The sequence below is a fragment of the Pteropus alecto genome, unplaced genomic scaffold, assembly GCF_000325575.1.
Source record: "Pteropus alecto unplaced genomic scaffold, ASM32557v1 scaffold13, whole genome shotgun sequence".
In the NCBI taxonomy this organism is placed as follows: Eukaryota; Metazoa; Chordata; class Mammalia; order Chiroptera; family Pteropodidae; genus Pteropus; species Pteropus alecto.
Window position 1 is genome coordinate 8466546 of NW_006434373.1, and position 25388 is coordinate 8491933.

Here is a 25388-nt window from a genome sequence, read left to right on the forward strand (position 1 = left end):
GATTAACAGTTGGGACTAATCCAAAAGCTAAAAAGGAAATATTGGGAAATGAGATGTTCACAGGGGATTGGAAAGCTCTGACATATTCCCGCGTGTATCTAGAAGGCCGCACACATGGTAGAGCTGTACACAGCCTCAGAAAAGACCTGAGGACCCACTCATGTCTGGCTGACCCCGATGCTCTGTGAAAGCAGGTAGTACTTACCAGATATGGCAAAATCTGGGTTGTTAGTCAATCAGCATGTGCCCTTGGGCAGTTACCCTATTTTTTCTGAGCTTGTCTCAATTTCTCATTGGACTGAACCCCTATATGCGTGGATCTGCATGTGTGTAGGTGAAAGTATGTGTGCTTGTGAGGCAACATGCCTGTGGCTGTTCATGGATAGATGGTTCAGAAATTGTATGCAAAATGTTTGCATGCATATGTTATTTTTTTGTAAAAGCTGTTTTTATCAGGTAAAGGGGTCAACTGTCCCCAAAACAGTTATGAACGACAAGACAAGATTACTGGTAGGTCTTCTAGAGCAGTAAATTCTAAGGGAACAAGATTTAAAAATCACACACACACACACACACACACACACTTACTGTAAGTGCATAGAGGCTTTTTAATATTGTCTATTGTGTATCTGGTGATTATTTTATGGATGAAGGATGAGAGACGCAAGTCTAGTAGCCAGAAAGATAAAAGTGAGAAAAAGTAAACATACAGAAAAATTACAGTTAGCACTGAAAATCTATTTAAGTAACTGCAAGACTGTAAGAAACATTATAAATTACTTCAATTTTTTGTCTACAGATTTATTACTTTTCTAATCCCAAACTTTATGAAAAATTAAGACCAACTTTAAGAAGCTTCAATATTCACTTTTATTTATTAAAAAATTAAGGTATCAGAGTGTATATGGTATACTGTGATCTTGGTTTTGCACATTTATTCACGTGTTTACATTATTTCAACATTAATAAACATACCATATGTGTATCTTTACAATACCTGATAAAGATTAAGCTATCTGGCACTTATACATGTATCATTAGTTCATTCTGATGCTCTCCATGTCAAGAGGATGTTAAAAATGATTGGCCTGAAATAACTACAAGTCGAAGATTTATTGAAGCAGTTATGCTCCAGCAATTGCCACGCATTTATTTATGCTCCTTTAATTTTTTTTCCCTTAATTGAATATAAATGTTTTCCAAAAAAAAAAAAAAAATCAGGAAGTGAAGATCTGTTACTTTTTAGTCCAATAAATAATTTTAGCTACACTTAATGTAGCTTTTTAAGGCCTTCATACAATTGAAAAAAAATTAAAGTTGAGCATGTTAAAACCCTGTTCATTTATAAAATAAAAAAAAAAGAATTTTACAGGTTTGCAGTTAAAAGTAACTGTTCAAAACTTATCATGCATGTAATAGCTGCAACCCAACTGAAAGTCCTTGGTGCTGGCAGTCAGGGCACAGCCCATTGCCAGCAATGTGAGGCATTAAGAAAACACCATGATGTCAGAGGTCTAGATTTACATGTATTAAGCCACACGCCAGCAAGTTCTCTAATACACAGCATTTTAATAATCAGTATTTGATAGCGGATCAAAACATGCATTAGACTAAAAATGCCACAAATTTGTTTTTATATCCATTCACTATAAAACTTTTTTTTTAAAATTTAAAGTCTTGGTTGCCAGTTTAGAACACACAATAATCAGGAGGATACATGATGGGGAGCCAGTTTTCAGTAAAAGATGCACAATGGGTCCATCCAAGTAACTTCATCAGCTGTAACAAAACACAATAATATATTATTAAGGTAAAAAACAGATTTTTCAAGTTCAATATTTAGGGTAAATTCTGTACTAAATATTTAGGACTAATAGAGTAGCAGTATGTAGAACTTTCCTTCCATCCCATCCACCTTCTTTCTTACCAACCAATATCCCTTACTATCAACTAATCAACTTTCCTACCAACCAACATATCCTGGTGATTATTATCATCCCTGCCAATCTTCCTTCTTACCCTTCTGTTTTTCTTCCCAATTAACTTACTTGCTCCCTTCCTTCCTACCAACTTAGTTTTCTTTCATTCATTTTTTTCTGAGTGCCCACTTTAAGTCAAACACTGTTCTAGGAATTGGGAAAACAGCACTGAACTCACTTCCCCCCTCTTATAGGAAACTGATGTTCTATTCAGGAATATAAAATAATAAAGAAGCAAATTAATGAACAGATGAATAAACAAGTAAATAATTAAGATATATATCAGGTATACAGTAAAAATAAAGCGATATAATACAGAGTGACTGGGAAGTTAGATAGTCAAGAAAAGGATCTCTGAGGAGGTGATGTTTAAGCTGAAATCTGAATGACAGGAAGAAACCTACTCTGTGTAAATCTGGGGAAGAGCTTTCCTTATAGCTGGAATAGTTAGGTCCTCCTGTGGGAAAGCACAGGGCTGTTTGAGCCAAGCAGAGAGGAGGCTAGTATGGTAGAAGCAGAGTGAATAGGAGAAGAATGATCTGATATATGGCTGAGAGAAAGGCACAAGCCAGATCACAAGGAGGCCTTCTGGGGCACAGTGAGGAGTTTGGATTTTATTCTAAATGTGGATATTCACCAGGTGTCTAAAGCCATCATTTCCAGCTGTCGTGTGCAGAAAAGACAATAGGGGAGCAGAGTGGAGAGGAGACAAGTTACAAAATATCTCTGATGTGAAAATCTGGGTGGATCACTGGCTTCACAAATGTGAGACCTCGTAGATTATGTGATGATAATCACACTGGACATATTAACAATTCCAGAAAGAGTTCTCTTAACCTATTCAAAGATCTGAAGGAGCTACTTTAAAATGTCTTACAATTTGGAATGATTGGTAAAGGTATACAAAAAAGCGTCTAAGAGCAAAGATAATCTATGATTTAATCAAAAATTTCCTCAGGAATTTACTGTTCAGTTTTATATCCAAAGAATACCTTAAATATAAAGAGCAGACCGTTGGCTGCATTTGGCACAATCAATATCCTCCAATCTCCCTATATCCTTTAGGCATAAACCAATTAATTCCGTACGTACAAAGACAAGGTGAGGCTAAAACAATTTCTATGGAAATCTGCAGTTTTTACACTTGACAATTAACTTTCACAGAAAGCGCAACCATAGACTTTCTCTGCTTATAATGTGGCATATCAAAAAATAATGGCCTATCATTTCAAATGAAGAATAAAATCAAATGTAAAACCCTAAAAGCTCAACCATTTTAGAATTAAGCCAACATGTATTTAAAGGAATTACCTATTTCCTTCATAAAGGAAAACTTCGTCTTCTAACTATATATCAAATTCATAATGCATTTTGCCTACGTTGAAAACACTTGAGTTGCAGTTGAAAACAATTTGGGCATGGCTACTGGCTAACAGTTATACAATTACACATGCTAACTTAGTGTACGTTATTTGCTTCTATACACATAGATTATCTCTGGAAAGCTATGTAAGAAGCTGATAACAGTAATTGCCTTTGGAGAGATCTTGATGGCTAGAGAAATGGAAGGAGATTTTATACTACAATTATTCCCTTTTGTACCTTCTGAATGCTGAACCATGTAAATTTTGCAAATCTGTTAATTAATGGATACATGTAAATATACATACATATACATGTGCTTTTTAAATTTTAGTATATCATCTGATGGGATCATATCCTAAGTAAGTGCCTCAAACTACAGTATTTGGAAATTTCAAGTAATAAAGTCTATATCCGGAGTAGGGGGTGGGGAGAGAAAACACTTGAGGCTAAATATAGGTTTTCTGGACAGGAATAAAAAATGTTTAAAAATTCAAATAGCTTATTGACTGTCTCTTATGCATGTATTTTTATAGTTCACATTAAGTTGATTAGAGTAAAAATTAGCCACGATAAAGTCAGTACTACTATTATCACTACCATGAGGCTTTTTAGTTACCTTATCACTATGCAGTACTAAAGTGACCTTTAATGGTGACAATTTAAACATTACTTACTTGAATACAATTTTTCCAGTTTTCTTTTGTTGGCTTTTCTTCTACAAGTTTAGTTGCAAATTTAAGGCCTCTCCCATACATTTTATTTACTAATGCATGCTTGTACGCAAATGTCAAAACCTATAATGTAAAACAAGATAAAGCTTATTTATGAGATATTTACATTTTAAGGCATATAGTTTTAATAATGAAAGAATTAGGCTTTTGCAGAAGCATAGCTTTTAAAATGAACATGTCATATCAAGTAATTTCAAAAACTTTTTAGAAGAACAATTAATATCTTTAAAAGAGGTGGGTATTCCACAGGACAGATATTTATCTTGGGGGAAAAAATTATGATAAATCGCTAGTTGTTGGAATCCATACCAAAACACTGCTTCATGCAAAAGAAAGCAGGGCTAAGATAAATGATTACAATAATGCAAATTACCACAGTTAATCCCCCAAATAAGTGTCTATCTACTAAAACAAAATAACTGTTTGTGCTGAGAGAAAATTCCATTGATTTCATTTATTTATTTTTTTATCTCCAGAGGAAAGGAATATTGACAAAAACTTGTAGTTCTATAATCTCTACAGTAAGAATTATAAGAGAGATAAGAGAGATTTAAAAATGTTTTTATAACCCAAATCCAAAAAGTTTATCTATGATAATTTTTCTAAACTGGATTTTAAAATTGATTAGCTATAAATAAAGATGATAATTATTTAGTAGTTAAAGAGTTTGAGGAAAATGACTAATATCTAAACTAATCAGAATACCCTCCTACCCCCAACAAATTAGCACATAAATAGATGTGGGAAGGCATAAAGACAATTTCTAGAAGATGTTCTGAATTTTAGCTTCATATATAACTGACTAGCTTAACCAAAAGACCAATACATACATTCTTAAACTGTTTTTCAAATTAGTGCGGCTAAAGTCATTTTGCAGACAGATAAAATAATAGTAACAAATAGTTTTAAAACAGTAAGACAAATATGAGGTGCCACTAAACATGTCTTCTTAAGAGCCAAGCTTAGCCTCATTCTATTTAATCTCTTCTTCTTCTTCTGGCCAGTCAATTGGGAAAGAGAAAACAGTAGGTAATGGGACACAACAGAAGTTTGTGAAATAATCACCAAGAACTGCGCAAAAATAAGAAGCATAAAGGTTACCTTATTGTCAAAAAGATCAGTCCATTTTGTAGTTTCCCAAAAAGTTTCTGTCAGAGTATCCAAAGTACTTTCTCCTTCTTCCTCTCTTCCTTCTGCATCACATGAAATAGCCCCATCTTCATCCTGTGTGTGAAGGAGATGGTCGGCCAGGGCGCATCCTTTTCTACAAAGGGCATCTACGAGGGTGGATTTTTGTTTGTCCATGTCGCTGCACAACAAATTAAAAAATATTTACAGATAAGTAAAATTTCTTGAAAAGTATAGCCTTATCTGCAATGAAATTCATGCATTCTTTTGCTTGATATTTATAATGCAGAAATCTTGTATAGCCACGTATACACATTTGTATCGTACATCAAATAAAATTCCTTATTTCTAATACATATCAAATGAGCCATTATTTTACACAGATTAAATGAGTTAAGATAACTGGACTTGGCTGAAACAGAAGCCATAAGCAACAGAGTTGAAATATTATTTGGTTCTAAATTCTGTCAGCTACATAACTCGATCAGAACGATTAAGTATGTAATTTCTTATAAAAAGAAATTATTATATATTTGCCTCTGTGTATGTACAGATGTACAGAGGTTCCTCCAGTTATGAACTTTTCATAACAAATATAATGCTTATTCTGAATGTGCCACCAACTGTTTTAGTGTTTTAACATAACTCATTTAGCATTTTAACATATTAACTCACGTAACAATTTATGAGTATGATACAATTAATTGACTTCATTTTGCAAAGGAGGTAACTGAGGCACAAAGAGATAAATTGATTTGTTCAAGGTCCTACAGTTAGGAAGTGGCAGATTCAGATTTCTAAGCTACATAGAGTCTGGTTCTGGAATCCTTGCCCTCAATCACTGTGATAAACTGCCTTGCTCCAGGGCAGGCATCTTTGTTTCTTTCTAATGTATGCTAAGGGCCCAGAACAATGCCTGGTACAGAACAGACAATAAATCACTATTGAATGAAATATAATAACAACCTACATTCCAGAGGACAGTGTTAGTCTCTAGAAGCCTTGCTTATTTGAGATATTTCGTCCAATTCATGACAGACACTTGTAAAGAAAATGAGTATGATAAGAGAATAAGGCATAGTAATCTTCTCAAGATTAGGGTAGAAATATAAGGAGTTGCTTACCAAGAAATGAAAGGGCACAGGCTTAGGAGATAGCCGCTCGTCTGAATCCTGGTATTCCCACTACCTACTACTGTCACCACAGGCAAGTCATTTAATCTCTGAGCTTCAGTTTGCTCTTCTATAAAAATGGGGTAAAAATGTCCCTACTTTGCATGTTGTTTAGAGGATTAAATTTAATAAGACATTGTATTTGAAAATGCCCCAAGTAATCTCTTACACATAATTGGCGCTTCATAAATGGTGGCTACATTTTTCACTATTGTTGTTATTAATGATAACAACGACAAAATGGCAATGTTTTGAGATTGCTCCTTTGGAAAGTGTGAAAGGGTGCTAATAATGGCCAAAAACCAACTCTGAACAAATTTCATTCTGCTTGAAAAGTACTGCTTATAAGATTCATAAGATTCTCTAATATCGGTATAAACAATGTAATGCCAAGAAGTCTAGTGGTTTAGAATGTATTTTATATAGGAAAAACTATTCTGATGGAAGCAGATGGAATCTTAAAGGGAAATTACAGTACTTTTAGCCAGCCTGAACAGTTTCAGTATATTAGTTATAATAACTATGAGAGAATAAGGATATCTACTCTTATAAATTAATGATCCCCATAGGTTGTAAATAAACCAAAGTGACAGAAAAAATTGATATTGGGAAAGTCATTATGAGGTGATGAAAAGTATTCATGCAAGGGTGAAAGTGAGAGCTGCTGGACCATTCCACTAACATAAGGAAACTCACTCTCACATGGAGGAGGCTGTACCACTCACTTATATACCAAGCTAAGCCTCTCTGTTTTACATATCACATTAGGGTTTACAAAGGCAAAACTATAAACTCTCCTCTTCCCTTCCCTCCAGGTAATAATTTAAGTCTAATTCCATAAAACTGAAGTTGCTAGATAATGGTTTTAACCTAATTTTATTTTTTATCCTTTAGGAGGCAATACAAACTAAAAGTTTTTCATGCTATTGGTGATATACTACTTTAACAATTAATTTTATAGGGTGCTATGTGTCTGTTTTCTCCACATATCCAGTTCACACAAATCTCCAAGTGCCTGGACTGCTTGATCACAGCTACTCAAATCTCTCCACCATGACAGCACCTAATGGTAAAGATAGCAAACTACTCTTCTTTGGCTTACTCTTAAATAATTGGAGAAAATTATTACAAAATATCTAAAGAGGGAATATCCAAATTTGAAAACTCTAAGAATATAAGAAATATCAGGAAAAATGAATATTCTCAATAATATCAACTCCTACTTGTAAAAAACAGTAACTAAGAAAATGAGATGCAAGAAAGATTATTTACTGGTTAGGTACTTTTTTATAGTAGCTGCATCGGGCCTGGGGTCAGTCTTCATTGCAATATAAACTGCTAGGGCCGTTTGATCTATATGAGAAATAACAGCATTTGCAGCTTCAACAATTTCATTAAGTCTTTTCATTCGTTCCTGGGGAGGAAAAAAAAATGGATGTATCAATGAGTATACTGTAACACTTAATTTCTGTTGTCTCTACTCTAGTGTGATGGGATGATATAGTCTAGTCTATTTGTAGCCCAGGGGCTCTGTGCTCTCTCTCTTAGTATGATCTTTATAATTGTCAGCATCTCTGCAAAAGCTGAGCTCAGACTGGGGAAAATACTGAATTTACATTCTCCACTGGCATTAAAAGGTGAGAGTAATCAAAATGTAAAGTTCATAAAAATGCAGTGTCTTCCACAAAGGCAACTCTTTTTCAGGATATCTTAAGAAAAGATTTTAGGGATTTTAGAGATCGGCTATATTCTTGTCCCACAGCACATAAAAACAGAAGTAAAAAAAGCACTAGCTGACAAAATTGATTCTTTAAAATTTATTATTAAAACCACAAAGATGAGAGTAGACAAGACTATAACCAGCGGAGTCTAAGATTATCATGGTGTTCATGGTCTCTCTTATTCAAGTCTTTTACAGGTCTCCTTTCAACACTTTCTAGTTCACTCCAAACCCTTGATAATTTTTAGTTGCTTATAGCTAGCACTTTCTTACTGCCATGACTACTAATGAGAGCTGGTCCATGTTAAGAAAGTCTGGAATAATGGCTAATTCTTAAAGGTGAGAGTCCTTAACATTGTTAATGCAAAGTAGGGGTTCTTTTTCTGAAGGTGTTTAGATTTGCAGCAGGCAAGGACCACTGCCTTCTGCTTCTTGCTCTTTAGGTTAAGGTCAGAAAAGCAATCTTTAGGGTATCTTAACTACCACTCCTTCCACCGATCAAAAATATGAGTGAGAATCATAAACTCATAGTAATAGCCAGGTTCTGTAATTACTTAAATGAAAATAGCTTAACAAAACATTCAATGAGGAAACACATTTTAGTCAATAAGAACAGAGACAAATATAAGGTTGTTCCTTAATTCAAAATACAAACCTTAGCTAACATTACAAACAAAGTAAGATACTCTCATTAAAAACGAACACGCCCAACCTTTTCAGCATCCAATTGATGAAGTCGTGCAACATACAAAGGAAGATAAGTAGGATATGTTTCTTTCAATTCATTATAAATGTCACTAGAATCCAGCCTATGTATGTAAGAAAGAGAAAACATTATTTTCATTTCTTTTAGAAAAAGAAAACAATTTCTATCTTTCCTATTATTTAACATTGTTTTGAAGTTCTAGTTAAAAATATAAGGCATCAATCTGAAATTGTATACTTATTGACAAGAAATATCATTATTTGCAGGTAGTACAAATATGCTTGCCTAAGAACCCCCCCCCAAAAAGAATCAAAATAATAGTTCGATTAAGAGTTCAATAAGATGGAAAATAAAAATAAGCATCAACAGCTTTCCTACATACCAGTTATAACCAGATTTATTAAAAGGAGGAAAAAGACATTCACAAATAGCAAGAAAAAAATAAAAGATATATAAATGTCTAATATCTATAAAAAGAAAAATATTAACTTATCTGAAAAATCTAAAGTCTTGAATGAATAAAGAGACACTGCATGTTCCCAGATAGGGAAGTTGAATAGAACTGTCAGTTCTTCCTGATTACATGGAATGGGAAGCAGTATCCTGCAGTCTTCTTAGCTTGCCTTGCCTGGCATGGAGACACTGCCTCTTGACCTGTGGCAGGGGTTACAAGAGCCTCAACAGGGCCACACTCAAGGCAGACTCTCCACTTTACAAGTAGGGGCTGAGCAGGAGGGAGCCCCCACCTCTCAACCACATTTGACTAGAACTTTAGCCTCAGGAACATGTGGCTGGGCTGGATGAGAAATGCTGAAACCGTGCTCCTCCCAGAAGGAAAGCCCGCTGACGGGGAGCTGAGGGGAACCAGTCTGGAATAAAGTTTCAGCATCACTATCATGCCCGAAGTTGATCTCTGCAATCTCACTTTTGAAGGATCTACATTGTATTTTCAGCCGTTTATAACATCCTACAATCAGCCAGAGACTGACCTAAAGACTCTGACTTCTGGTGGAGACAGGACCTAGTTTTAAGTGGAAAGGTAGGTTTAAATGTGAACTGACACCGTAAAGGTTCAATCTCTGGGAATTATTTTCATGATAAGATGATGTCTGTCCTCTGCGAGACATCACGACTGTAAAAACACATACATATTCAGCTATGAGGATTCCTACTGATAACCAGTGGTAAAGGAAATATTGCATAGCACAAATGGAAAAAACAATCCATTTGACTACACAGAATAAGTTTCTATTATGTAAAAAGTAAGCTAAAAGTCAAAGAATTAGCTGGGGGAAATCTGTGACAAGTATAACAAAGCATTAATACTTTTTATGTTAAAAAGTTAACAGTAAAATCTGATGTGCCAATAGAAAAAGGGGTAAAGAACATGTTCGACAGACAGAAACTATATGAAGAATGAAATAACATTCAAAAAGGTCGAATTTAACAATAACTTAACAAATGCAGTTTAAGATTGCAATGATGTCCTTTTATTTTGCATCCTATAGTAGTAGCAAAGCTTTACTTTTAATTATATGGCTCACTGTTGGCAAAGGTACACGGAGCGATAAGCTCCATCATACACTACTAGGTGGATATATTGTTATATTCACTCTTGAAAAGCAATCGGCAGAACATAGGTGATGTTTTAAAACTAGTATTTTAGGTTCAGTAATTATACTTTAAAAGACACTATTTGATAAAAATTAAAAAGAAATCTAAATGTATAAGAATATCCATCACAATGTTATAAAGAAAACCTATAAATGTATATATCTAGTACAGTATTTAAGTAGGTTATATTTCATCCATAGGGCCATATATAATGTCATTAAAATAATATTTTAAAGGACTATTAAATAACACAGGAAATGCTCATGATCAACAGTAATTGGAAAATCAGGACAAAATATCAATATCATTCATACTGCTACATGTATAAATACAAATAATAATAGGACAATGATTATCACTGGAGAATGGGCAAAAGTGATTTTTATTTTCTTCTTCATACTTCTCAATAAAATTATCTTACAAGAGCAAATCAAAATAAGTGATTAAAACATTAAAAACATTTTTAGTTCACAAAAGGGAACTAAAAATAAATATAACAAAATTTTTAAGCACTTATAATCCTACCATTCGCTGTTAACATTTTTGAATATAGCCAATGCATATATACATAAAATATTATTATAAATGGGAAAATAAAAGTAAACACTTAAAAAAAATTAAAACTCATTAAAAACTTACTTTGTCATCCACTGAATTTTAAGATCTCGCAACGCTTCCGTAAATTCTTCTTTTAAATCTTTCTCTTTTTCTGAATCTTTTTCTTTATCTTTGCTACCATTCTTAGCTTTTGTTGGTGGAGGTATTAGGTAGTAATGAACAGGGATTACATCCTATGAATGTGGAGAGACAGTCTTAGATTAACATGCTTAATTTTACATATTTTAAAATCATCTTTAATAGCTGAATATTACATAATGTGGGCTGCATCTGAGTTGTACTACACTGTATTCCAGACTCTAAGGCACCACAATACACAAAAAATTCCAATCAGCAACCAGTAATTTTCTCCCCAATTTTAAAGTACCAATACATCTAATACCTCCTTTAAAATAAGGAGATAAGAATAAATTTTTCTCTGCTTGAATGCACTTGGTATTTTGTTTTACTTGACACACTAATTAGAAAAGTACTGAACTTTCCACATTTTATATCTGAGGAGGAAATTAAAAAATAAAGAACTTAAAAAAAAAGAAGGAAGAAAACACCCTCTTTTCTCTCTGAGTAAATTTAAAGAGAAATATATTTCTTCATTCAGTCAACAAGGCTTATTGAGCCCCTGTGATGTGCCAGCTAACACTCTGACAACTGAAGAACAAAACAGAAAAAGCCCTTTCTTGCCATCAGGAAACAGATATTCTCGTGGGGGAAGATACTCAACAAACATATAAGTAAATGAATAATTTGATGTTGATGTATGATATGAAGAAAATAAACGGATACAGAGTGACTGCTAGGTAAGGTAGGGGAACTGTAGACAAAGGAGTTATGTGGAAAGCCACTCTAAAGAGGTATCACCTGATCTGAATGACCTAAGTAAACCTCAAATAAATGAGAGGAAGAAGTGTTTGAAAGCAGCAGATGAGCTTGTGCAAAAACCTGAGTTTGGTATATTAGCACAGCTGTATGTACTGAGCAAATGGGCAGTAACCATATTAAGTAAGGCTGATAGAATATGGCAAAAAAAACAAACAAAAAACCCCACAAATTTTATTTTAAGTGCTATTGAAAGCCTACCAGAAGAATTTTATGCAAGGCAGTGACATGATTAAAATTTTGCTTTTTGTTTAATGACTCTGGATCCTGCATGGATTAAAAGGTTTGGTTTGTTTTTAATGAGGCCTAATACCATTTGGAGAATGGATGATGAAAGGCAAAGGTGGAAAAGGACGAAAAGTTAGGAAGGCATCCCAACACTGCCTTGAACTAAATAACAGGCTATAGAAAAGAAATGAATGGATTTGAGATATTCTGTGAAGGCAGAACCAATAATGCTTGCTGATGATGTTTAAAGGGGATGAATAAGATGAGGTAGGGATGGGGAAGAGTTTGGGACTTGGTCCAAAGCATTCTACTATCTCCACGCTCCGGTGAGTGAAAAGAGGCAGAATCCATTGAGAATATGGGGTCATGGAAGCTCTGAGAAAAGCCAGGGTGAAGAAAGAGGGAGTGGTCAACTGATGACTGTAACTGAGAGGTGGTGTAAGAGAGTGGCTGCTGACCACCATGACAAAAGAAGTTTCAGTGGACAGTTGAAGGGTAAAGGCAGACTAAGAAAGAAATGAAGAAAGAATGGGAAGTAAACAAGTATATATAGTTATTTTGAAAGGTTTTGCTTTGAAGAGAGCAGAGAAATGTGCGATCATATCTAATTACATCTATTTCCATCTGTTTTATTAAAGCACATAAGTCTTTACTTATGAAAAATAATACATTATCTGGGAAATTTTATATTTGCTAGTTCTGTTTTTGGCACAACAACCAGGTGTCTTTGTTAAATCGTTATTTATTAAATCAATTTCTCAAATTCTATCTTCAGGTTTATATTAAAAAGTGCTAAATTAAATCCTTACATTTGTTTTAATTTTAAAAAATTCTAAAATTGGAACACGTTGTGTTACCAAAAAGACTTTTATTGCTCTAATCATAGTAATTTCCAAAAAAACTTTTACATAGGTTAAAAAATAGTACTGCAAGCCCCACCTTCCCCAAAATAGGATTTATAGGTGTAAATACTACATAAATAAGCCCATCTAAACAATTTTCACAATTAAAACTTATTTTGGGGTGTAATTATAATAGTGAATATAAGGAACTACTGTTGTATTAACAGTATTTCAACATAAAATAATTACAATTTCAATATGACTGATTTTTAGCACAGAAAACCACTGATGCAAAATAATCACACAAATCCATTTTTAGCCCTTTCAGTGCCACTTTCTCTGGGTCAGGGAGCAATAACCTACAAGCAAAGATGTGAAGTTTGAGACTGGAAAAAGGAAACAGGTATTTTGCTTGGGCTAGCTCCTTCTGGATCCTGCCACACATCCTTTTCTCCATCTTGAGGTTCACTCTCCTATGTGGGTACTACACTGGGCAAAGCCAAGTTTAATTGTCTGCAAATTTGAGTTGATAATTTATCACCAAGTTCTTAGGCAAACAGATTGCTTCAGTGTCATCTATATGGCATAAATGACACATACCTAAGAATTAAAGGTATAAATGGTCTCCAACATTTACTCTGTTAATATAGTCCTATTCTCTTTGGAATCATGCTTCTGTACCACCCGGTACGCTAAAATGTAAATGACACTTGCCTGGAGGAGGAAACTTGGCAGTCCACATTCCTTCTAACCTAAGGTAGGCCTCCCTTAGTCTCCCTTCCTCCTTGCCTGATTAGGAAGAGGGACAAACTTCCAGATGGGAAGCCTCTGTTGTGAGGCAATTCTTCCTCTGAAGTTCAGAGGTAAGGCATTTGCTATTATGTTTTAGTAAAGAGAGAATACAGAATTGAATTTAAAATGTTAAAGTTAATTTATGATTAACAATGAACTCTAACAAAGATCTATAAACAGGAAGAAACCTTATATCACAGCATAAACTATCACTAAAAGTACAAAAGAGGCTGAAAATTTATGATGAATGGCCTTTGGGAAGAGAGAACAAGGTTTTGTAATCAGTATTTTATATATGAAATATATCAAATTAGATGTTATAAATGTTAATATAATCCTGTAAAGTATATCAGGACAAGAACATTTTACTATTAAAAATTATGAATATGGTGGTTTTAATTTCTAATGAAAAGAAAAATATTTATTTGCTTGATCACGGTCATCTGTTCTTTTTGACAATGAGTATTTTACAACTCACTTCTCAAGAACTTAGTATCGGGTTAATTTAATAGAAATGATTTTGCACCATTGTATCTTGAGAAATGATTTAAAAACATAGTAAAAAAGAACCTTCAGAACAGAAATGCTACAGTTCTTTCACAGTCAGCTAATAGTGAGGGTTTTTTTTCTTTTTAAATGCTATTCTAGTTATTCTCAAAGTATTTCAACAGTATTTGAACAATAATATTTAGAAAGTCAAACCTACTCACAAAACCACTAACTATTCTTTGGGCAAGATAACATAACACCATGTAAATTTTGGTTCAGAAATGACAAATTTACTTAGTTCTTAAATTATTAAGAACTAAATTCCAGATTGTAATACCTTCGCACAAACTAAAATGTTTAAAGATTTATATCATATTTGAATGTTATTGATGACCTGTTAAAAGCAACTATATACTTTCATATTACAATGAGCTTAAAAAAAGGGTAAAATGCATGTTCAGATCAAGTCACTGAAACCCAGAGAACATGTTTACACAAAAGGCTAGTTGCTATTTTGTTCAGGCAATAAATTATATGTGTATCTATACAGGTAATGTGATTATAAAACTATAATAATGATTTTTAAAATAAGAGCTTCACATGTACTTGTACTGAAGATAGAAATGGTAAGAGGTAACTCTAACTGCCAAGTTCTTTATACAAAGCTTTATTACCTATCAAGTAATAATCATTTTCTTATACACTTGATGAATATTCCATCTCATACAACCTAATCCAAACAAAATCCACCAAAACTCCCAAAGTATACAATGGGAAGAAAAAAAATGGCTATGTGTTTGCGATATGTGCCTTCTCTATTTTTAATGAACTCCTAAAATACCTTTACCTTATTCATTAAAGCAATAGGTTGAAAACTATGTATCATGACTCAAATATAACAATCTACAAATAAAATGAAATTACAGTTTTATGAATCTAATGAACTGACACTTCCTACTTTATTCTGTTTTTCTTTTAATGTGGTTGTTTCACTAAGTGCATGTACATGGCCCGCAAATGGGTAAAGATACTCTGTTGAGAAATACTGGTCTCTACAGAATTATTATTTTTTAATCTAGAAAGATGTTTCTCAGTGGTGTATTTTGTCTGAACAAAGTATTTATCACTATATAATAATATGAACATTTCAGAAGTCTTTTTAATAATGTAATTTTACCTATTAGATGGTGATCCCCAGTTTCATATCATTATGAATTAAGAAGTATAAGTTACCTTTGTTTATACTTTATCATTCTAATTTTCCCACTGCAATGCTTCCTGTTTGAAAGAAATCACTAAATGCTGAATAGTGTCAGTGGGTCTTCAATGGTGTCAGAGAGCTCACTGAATATGTATCTCTTTCTTTAAAGTACATCTGAACTAGAATTTTCCTTTTTTGAGTTAACTTTGGCTTAAGCAGTCAATCAGAGATTGTCTAATAAACTACGGGAAAGTGGATCAGACTATTTACTAGTTATTGTCTTAAAATTTGCTTATGCTCTTAGTGTAAAAGTTTTAATTTTGGGTCAACAGTCCTTATTTCTGTTTCTGCTGTCTATTGCTCTGTCTCTGTCCTTCCAGAACTAAGAAGACTTAAGAGCAAGGAATAAACTTCACATGAAATACCTCAGTAATATTTTTTAATCAAATCATCCAATTTAAGAATATTTTCAAAAAAATATTTTCATACTTTAAAATAATTTGTTTTGGTTTACATAGCTAAAAATTCATATTCACCTCTATAAGATTTTAGATATGCAAAATTTCAAATATTATTACTTGGTATATCTGCAGTAAGAAGTGAATAGCAATAAATTTTTTTCTATACACATATAGAACAGGGGTCTTCCAGCAATTTATGGTAGGGAAAAAAACCTTTAGGATAGCAGTATGTCAACACTGATAAGCTAAAAGCACTATACTGCAGAACTTAAAGAAAGGAAACTAAGGGAGAGATATTTTTAAAAAGATTTATAATAGTGACAGAAAAAAAGTTTAGCTAATATGCAAATAAGGCTTTAAGACATCTTTTTAAAGAACTGACAATCAGTACCTTTTTAAATTTTCCTTGTCGTTTTGCTGCAGACTGCCCCTGGGAGTTAGAACGACATTCTGTAAGAAAACATGCATAATCTACACAGGATGGAGACACCACCTCTGTCTAATTTTCTTCCAATTTATGTGTCACAGTACTTTAGAAGGGTCATGTCTATGATCCAGATGGCAGGCTTTTAAAGAAAGCAACATTGCCATTTAATTGTTTAAATTAAAATGCACTAAAATGTTATTTCTATGGGCAAATGTTTTTCGACTTTATTTCAAAAATTTTATTTTCAAATTTATTTAAAAAATTTAGCACAGCAAAATCCATTAGTTATCAAAACACTTTTGAAAACATTAAATTTAAGTGACAATCCTTAGAGTCTAATTATCAAGGATGTCACATCATACACACACCAAGCATCATTCAAGCTGACTTTGAAAGTCAAAGTAAAATGAACCTTCCCAGCTACCAAACCATGAGAAACGCAAAACTACTGAGGTAAGATTAAAGAATGTGTTGAGAATTATAATTATCTCTGCAGTTTAAGGTTTTTGCTATTTCTTTAAAAATATCTACCTTGATAAGAAATTACCTGATAGTAGTAAGTATAGTTAATCCCACATGTTTACAATTTCACAACTTCCTCTGAAAAATGGAGCCAAGAAGTAGTTAACTATCTCTGAATTGCTAAAAGCATACTTTTATAACAATGTCCTGCTGTCATACTCATCACAAGGAAGTGGACACTTAAGAGTTATCAGGGTGTGAATCTCATTGCTGAAGCCCCATTGCTGAAACCCCATAGTGGAAGCAACACACTGCCCAGGAAGTGAAGTCTAAAGAAAAAGACTACTAGGATTTCTTAAATCAGTGCATCTATAAATTCCAATACCATTAACTACCAATTCTTTTCAAATTATACTAAATATACCATATATAAATAAATAGTACAGACTGAAATGAGACTCAGGAAATGTCAGGGCAAACAACTTTTTCTACACAACAAATTCCGAAGTTATGCTTCTATGACTGCAAATAAGTGATCTTTTGTTCAATAGTGATAAGAAATAAGTGTACTTGTTAAGAGGTATGAGATCTATTCATTTTGATAACAGTATTTATAGATTCCAGCATTAGGTAGTAGGCTTACTTTGTAAGAACTAATGCTAAGAGAAATGCAAAACTGTAAGAATGAAAACTTTTATTGGCACTAAGCTAAAATGATATTATGACAAGAAGTTATAGAACTATATAAACACTATTCTCACAAAAAATGTGTAATGGAAACAGATGTAAAAACTAGAACAGGTACTTACCAAACTAACATTTATCTCTAAAATATTAACAATCAGAAGCATGTTTTTAACAACAACAAAAAGCATAATTCTGAAACTAAAATAAAAGGCAATACCAAGAGAAATACCAACATTCCAACAAGAGAAAGGTCTGTACAAGTGTGAAAAATGCCATTCATTAGTAATAATTGTTCTGACTGGTTTTTAGAAGTAACCCAAAAAGATCTAACTTATTCCTATACCCACAATATTATGTTGGTTAAAATTCTATAAAATGCTCTAATTTTAACACCTTATTCACTTAAGCCAAGTTTAATTTGGATCTGTTTCACAGGAAGTTCAAGTATATTAGTCATGCAAGGTAGGAAAGGTTCAAAGCCAGAGTAACTTAGGCTTGGGAAAAACAATACTAAACACTTTAAAATACAACTAAATATTAATTGATCTTTACTTTGGGGAAAAAAACTATTAATTTTTTTTTTCTTTTTGCCAGGGAGATCTTCTCTTTTACCTATTCTGACATGTGGACTTAATTCCCATCTTTAAAGAAAGGGACATTTGGGAATAGGTAATTTCAATGTAATAAAACCCAAAAAACAAAAAACCTAGTACTTACAGCTTTCTTTCCAAGCTCAGTTTTTGACAATGTCAAGGATCCTGCAAGGTAGCATCCAGGTCCTGCCCCTTTAGGTATTCTAATAAGATTCAAAAGAGAAAAAGAAGAAATGAAAAAGTTTTACAAAGATAATTAGGGGTAAAAACATTAAAACAATTGCATTCTGAAATAATTCCCACAGCTAAGATTTCAAAAATCAAAGGGAGAAATAATGTTAGTCTAAAATGGTACATGACAACATACTATATAAATTTAGCCTTAATATAATGAACTAGCATTAATAGACTACAGTGAATAAGATGGGCATTAAGTGTAAGCAACACGATCACTTACTTGTCATCAGGTAAGGAAGTAACAAAGAATGGCTGGTTATATTTGGGTGGTAGTGTCAAATTACTGGATTTCTTCTTTCCTAGAAGTGCAAGGCTATGATTTTCGTGAATATCTAAGCTCAAGGTATTAGACAACCTATGAGAAACAATAAATGGAAGATCTTTAAGACGTTCCAAATCACTGATTTGCTCATGACGAATCTGTAGTCGAACTGTATAATCTCCTTTCTCCAGTTTCAAAGAATACTAAAAAAGAAAACATTTGGGAAAAGTAGTTTAGCCAAGAAAATTAAAATCATAGTAAGAAGATAAACAGGAATAGTTACCACTTACAGAGTGCTTACAGTATGTGAGGTACCGTGCAAGTTAAGGTACACAAATTTACATAACCACAAAACTGTGCAAGTGAGCAAGCAGGACCAGGGACATCAAGTGAACTGTCCAAAGTCACATACAAAGTAAAGGGAGCTGAAGGCAGGTCTGACTCCTAAGCCCTCATTCTTCCCACAATGAAAGGCTACTCCCATTTGCTCAGCTAAATCAGTCTGCTCCAGACTGAGAAAAGCAATGATTTTCCAGCACTTGATTACTCAGAAACATGTATAAAACAACACCGAAAATGAGCAAAATTGAGCTATTGTAAATATCTAAGACACGCATACCCATGACTGGTAACATTTCTATTAATAATCAAAATGTCATACCCCTTTATTATAGACCAGAAAAACAGGGAGCCAACAGAGATCAAGGAATACAAATCTACTATGCTCCATCTAGTTAACCAGCTCGAGAGGATGGGATACTATATTCTGCATTAGCCATTTCTTCTGAGATTTTAAAAGCAACTAAAGTAATGTCACTACAATAATCCAGTCTGTACTAAGGAGATGTGACTGGGGCTTGCTTTGAATAAATCATTCCTTGAATGACTAAATGAAAAAAACTCACATAAGTTATTTTCATTACTTACCATAAAACTGTAAATATTACAGGAAGTACCTCATTTCTCTGTACCAATATTTCAACTAGGGATAAAATTTCTGAAAATTATGATTAAAAGGTTTTTTCCCTTCAATACAACAGTGCCCAGCACAGTGCCTGGCATACAGTAAGTGCTCAAATCACAACTGTCCCATGAAGAAATAAACTTGAAAGTTCTAATAAAGTGAAGACACTTGGCATCACTGTAGTGCTCTTTATTCAGTTCAGACCTGGGATCATTTCAAGGCGTTCACATACATCAGATGACTTGTTGTCAACTTTCAGATGAGTGGAAGCAGTGCCAAGGAAGGAGAAATACTAAAAATAAAAAGCTATGCTGGCCAGTGTCTACATCATTCCTCAAAACTTAATTTGGCTGAAAAGCTGTCCCAGTCTGTTCTACAGACAACTGAGCTTCTAGTGATGTGTCAACATACTAAATGCAAAAGTATGGCATTTAAAAAAAACAAATATTACCATAACAAGAAATCAGGAATTCCTTAGTTCAAGAAACAGTTTCTGTTAATTCTAAAAATCACTGTCAATTTTATACCTGATGTGGATAGGCATCGCCTGAACCCATCTGTCTTTTATTCTGGTCAAATATGATCCACAGTTGGCTGTCAAATTCTGATTCATATAATAATTCACAAAGTAACGGGCAGCTTGGAGTTACTTCCCCACTCTTGGGCTTTAAAAAAAATAAGAAGAATCACTTACATGGTTTACATGATTTCTAACATAGATTTATATTGTTATTGATGAGACTTTTACATTAAAAGCATTACAATATTTTCTTGCAGGAGCCAATTTTAAAAATGTAGAACATCCAGTATTTTGGCACTAATAAAAGGTACTCCTCTTTTACAAACTTTTAAAAATACAAACCCAGCTATTTGTATTCATTAATAAAGCAATATATATTTACTTTATAAAACTGAAATTTGACAATTCACTGAAATCAATCACCTCCCAAACATTAAAATCAAACCTATATTATGCTTCAATAAGAGTTTTACTAAGATCTTACGAATCCTACATAAACACTTTGATCCAACATTTATACTAGCCTCAACTACTTTTACCACTCATTCAACTTAGGAGTTACTCTGATGTCTCATCAGTTACTCTGAGCCTGCTTCACAGAAAACAATCAGGCCCATTACTATCATAATCAGAAAGCATCTGGTATCGATGAGACATCTAACCACTGGACAGGTAATACTGGACAGGTACCAATGAATAGGTATGAGTGTTTACAAAAACTAAGGCTCAAAGGCCACGTCACCACAAATCAAAATCTGTGACTTCAAATCTGAATAGTACTTAGATTATTATAAGTCATAATTTCCCAAAGAACAATTCCAAATCAACCACTGTTAAATTACTTGACTGTATTTCATAGATATACTGAATATACATACCATCTTTCCATTTTTAAATTTACAATCTTAAAACACAAAAGTTCATTACAAGGGTATACTTTACTACACAGACACTTACTTGATGAAAGTTATACGTAAGGATCATCTCATAAAGTTGACGATTATTTGGCAAAACATCTCTTGATCCTAAAGGTTTTGTTTTTGCACTAAGTGGGCTGTAATTAGACAATTACATAATTGACTTGATTTGAGTTCATTTAATGAGACCAAAAAAACCCTATAAATCAACAAAATCTATAATGCAACAAGTGACAAATGAGCATTCAGTATATTTTTTATTTTAATCATTAACTTATATAATTCTACTGACTGAACAATGGCAATAGTTTAAATTTTGCAATATCACAAAGGTAATCTCTTCATGATAGACATTTTCAAATGTCAACTAATAATTCTTAACATAATTAGATCTCAGTGTTAGAGTGACAACTGCTAAGTGCTGAAGGATAAGTTTTGACTGCAGATGGTGCTCACTTGTCACAAGATGCGTCCTGCCAGGTGCCACAATGAAAGCTTTACATACATGTTATTTAAGGCTAGAAGTTGCTGCTGGGGCTGTGCCTCAGAAATCTGCCAGGATTCCTAGGCTAGAGTGTCATAAACTGAATTTTCATCTCCAACATTCAGACAAATTTAAGAAAATGACTCCTTAAAGAGTGTAAGAGACCCTTCTGCCCCCACCACATCAATACTCAACATCTGTAGCCCTGAAACATTTAATGATACCGTAGTGTTTGAACCCAGCTCTTCAAAGTTATGCAGGGAGCCAGATCTTCATATTTCAAGGAGGACTGCACATCAAAACGGTTGATTCCTTCCGATGCATGCTATGAAGGATATTTATCAAATCAGTTTCTTAAACTTTATTGAAAATAAACAGTATTTTTAAAGAAAATTTGGACCTAAATAAATGTCTAAGTTTATAAGCACTCATGAATGAAGACTACTGTTATTTTCAGAACCATGGGTAATTTCCTTGTTGAAGTTTAAATACAATCAATGAGATTAATTTTCAAGTACACATATAACTAACATTAAAAATAAAGAAAATGTGGAACTCACAATGTTTAACTGAGGAGCAGTACACACTATCCCATGGAAAGAAATGGTGTAATCAATATTGACATCACTAAGACTTGCCCACCAACGAGCAATGCAAAATTCAATTGCTTTCCCACTCTGCAAAGAAAAAGAAATTAAAAATGTGTACAACTTTTTTCTCAATTCCATTCAAATCATAAAATATAAATAGTAGGTATTTCAAAGTAATTCTATGCTTTCAAACTTTTCCTATTTGTACACCAAGAAAATTCAACTGTTACCAGCTATGCTTGGAGTTATGCAAATTAGTTTCATACAGTGTAGACATTTAAATAAACAATTATTTATTCATAAATCTACGCTACTTGTCATAAAAGATCTGAGGCGGCTTCTGAAAACATATACAACAAAATAATAGTGAAAATAAACTGAAATAAAAATTTAGGTCTAAAGGGAAAATTAAGAATAATGAGAAGAGAAAGGGTTTTATAAGGCATATTCTCAATAGCCACAGTTGAGTTCTAATCTCAGAGCTGTCTGACAACCAAAGCAAAGTAAAATTATGGTCACTTTCATCTTTCTCTCTATTAAAATAATGGAAAACAAAAAATGTTCCTAGTGCTGAGTTTTATATTAAGTTTTCTAGTAATCAGTACATTAGAAAGTTTAAAAATGAATCATAACACTGATATATGAACATAAGTGAAAGTAGTCAGAAACATAAGAAACTAGGAAAGATCATATAACCAACTGAAAACACAATGCAGCAAGTTTAAGAAACAACATCAGTACATTCACCTTCTTTGGAGAAAGACTAGGCATTACCTCTTAACATATGCATATGTAATTCTGAATTACACAGGGTGAGAATAGAAATCTGCCATATTTGAAGTAATTTGTGTAGGAAGCAAGTAGCAGTTTCACCCAGAAAGCAAGGATTCTTAACAAGGCATTAATAAAATAACTTAAGTGATGTGTAGAAAAGTCTTAAATAAGGAAATTATCTACTGTAGAATGAAGAAATAAACTCAATCCACTATGAGGTCCACTATGCAAGGCGTCAGTTTCTATCAGACCTGTACTTTTCCTTGACTAAGTTATTTAAGAGTTAAAAAGAGATTACTATTTACTTCAGATTCAGTCCCAAGCATTAATAAAATATATAGCCCAATAAACACTAAATATAAACTATAAAATCAAATTCAAATACTAACCCATACCAAAAACAAAAACAAATTGTTTTAGGATTTCTAACTTTAATTAAAACTTACTAAGACAGGAAAAGCTTCGGTCAGTGTTCCTTTTTCTGGAAGGGAACAAAACTTATAGAATTCATGACTTCGATATGCTCTTTGCTTTACAAGTTGTACTGCATGGAGAACAAACTTGGCCGACACCTCAGAAGAACATGAACACACAGTAACTTCTAAAATAAGAAGAAAATTTTAAAACTGATAAGATTTAAAATGAACATAAAATGGTTTTAATAATGCCTGCTTATTAGGGAATAATACGTCAAGAATAAAATGATATATTCAAATGAAATCTGCATATTTCCTTAAAAACAGAATCAACAGAATATTAACAAAACTAAAGGTGTAGAATATTTAGCAATGGAAAATAAATCAGTATTAAAATGAACAACCACTATGCTGCAAACAGGTGAACACACAATTATCCTAATCGGGTACCTTTTAAAAATCCCTATCCTCAGGCTGAACTTAACTTTTCCTCTTGTTTTAGCTGAAAGCCACACAATTCCTGATAAACAAAGATTTTAATTTTAGAAACCTCTATTTGTTATCATACTTAAATTCCATTAGTATCTATTTCTTCAAATTCATTGATAACTTTTCCTAGTCATTCTTGGTTTATTTGTGTCCTGTTTGCTTCTAGAAGGTATGACTGTCAGAATTACATATGCTTAGCTTTATTCTGAGGCAGAGGTGGAGGTAAGCCCAAATCGTTGTGAAGAAAGATCAGCAGCTTGTCTACTGAATACCCACTCTAATAGATAGAACTAAAGAAAGGCTTAATTCTCAAGGTCAAGTTGGTACAGAGTTCTGTGAGTCTAATTAATCACTAGAATACAAAATCTAGTGTTATAACAGTATTTCTAAATATTTGAAATAGGAATCATCTGCAGTACTTTTTTCTTTTTTTGCTTTATTTTCCCGCATTAGCCTTAGAGATACAACTGACAAAGAACATCGTTTAAGTTTAAGGTATACAACAGGATAATTTAATATATGTATACACTGTAAAATGTTTACCATAATAAGGCAAGTTAACACATTTATCACTTCACATAGTTACCGATTTTTTGGTGGTGAGAATATTTAAAATCTGCTTCGTAAATTTCAGGTATATAATACAGTACTGTTCAGTACGTTCGCCATGGTGGGCATTAGAGCCCTCGAACTGACTTATAAATGAAAGTTTGTACTCTTTGACCAACTTCTCCCCATTTCCTCTACCTCCTGTAGTACACTTGTAATCTAAGACTGCCAAACACTCTGAGTTACTTCTATTCTGGATCTAATAAATTTTAATTAAAAAAAAATACTAATTATTTTCAACACCAACCTAAACGAATCATAATTAAAGGTATTATAGCTACTAACGTTTACTAGTAAAAGGTTTCAGATTCAATATTAATTAACCATAGATTTTCATTCTTTAATTAATGTACATTTCATCAGAGCCTAACATAAGACAACTCCAAGGAGCCCTATCTGCACAGCAGCCCAGAACTGTTCAACAATGCAGCTCTGACTCTGATCATTACCAGATAAGGCATTGTTCTAAACTAACTTAAATTCTTGAATATTAAAACAGCTTAAGATGGCCTAGAAGACTGGATATATGAGCCGATGCAAAATAGTACTGGACCTTGAAATAGTTTTGAACCTAATAGCAAATCTACGGGGCATTATAGTACTGTTATAAGAAAAGTATCACAGACATATGAACTTTATATAGTTATAACCACAGAAGAGACAGAATGTACACAAAGATAACTAGTCAAGAAAGATTTTAATTTTACTTACCAGCCCATGTTGCACCCTCAGGAACTTCAATAAAATGCCTTCGAATTTGACCAGGTTTAAAATGTACATCTGTAAAGGCTAGATCATAATGTGATGATTCATTTACTCTGAAAATTAATAAAAATTTAATGATTAAATGTGATACTCTTATAAAAAGCCTTTATATTATAAGCCCACTGGTACTCTATATTTTAATACTCATTAGAAATAAACACGAGGACTTAAAAGCTGGTTATAAAACAGTATGCACAATACTATCTTGTTTTTCCAACATGTTAGCAGAGAAAAATTCAGGATAACCCAGTATAGGTGATTTTTCTATTT

The 25388-nt window shown here is 33.1% G+C and overlaps 1 protein-coding gene across 1 annotated transcript in view; it reads right to left on the reverse strand.

Moving 5' to 3' along the window:
- Positions 1 to 846: 846 nt before the first annotated feature.
- The window catches only part of TPP2 (tripeptidyl peptidase 2), a 65342-nt gene continuing 40800 nt past the window's right edge, over positions 847 to 25388 (reverse strand). The window contains exons 18-32 of the mRNA XM_025044981.1: positions 25065 to 25171; positions 23286 to 23440; positions 22036 to 22152; positions 21700 to 21800; positions 21032 to 21128; positions 20082 to 20219; positions 18549 to 18793; positions 18216 to 18294; positions 16314 to 16352; positions 11055 to 11206; positions 8808 to 8904; positions 7659 to 7789; positions 5177 to 5384; positions 4019 to 4138; positions 847 to 1779 (exon numbers count right to left, since the gene is read on the reverse strand). Of these exons, the coding sequence (XP_024900749.1) occupies positions 1690 to 1779; positions 4019 to 4138; positions 5177 to 5384; positions 7659 to 7789; positions 8808 to 8904; positions 11055 to 11206; positions 16314 to 16352; positions 18216 to 18294; positions 18549 to 18793; positions 20082 to 20219; positions 21032 to 21128; positions 21700 to 21800; positions 22036 to 22152; positions 23286 to 23440; positions 25065 to 25171 (1876 nt within the window). The 3' untranslated portion in view covers positions 847 to 1689. The remainder of the gene's footprint in view (positions 1780 to 4018; positions 4139 to 5176; positions 5385 to 7658; positions 7790 to 8807; positions 8905 to 11054; positions 11207 to 16313; positions 16353 to 18215; positions 18295 to 18548; positions 18794 to 20081; positions 20220 to 21031; positions 21129 to 21699; positions 21801 to 22035; positions 22153 to 23285; positions 23441 to 25064; positions 25172 to 25388) is intronic.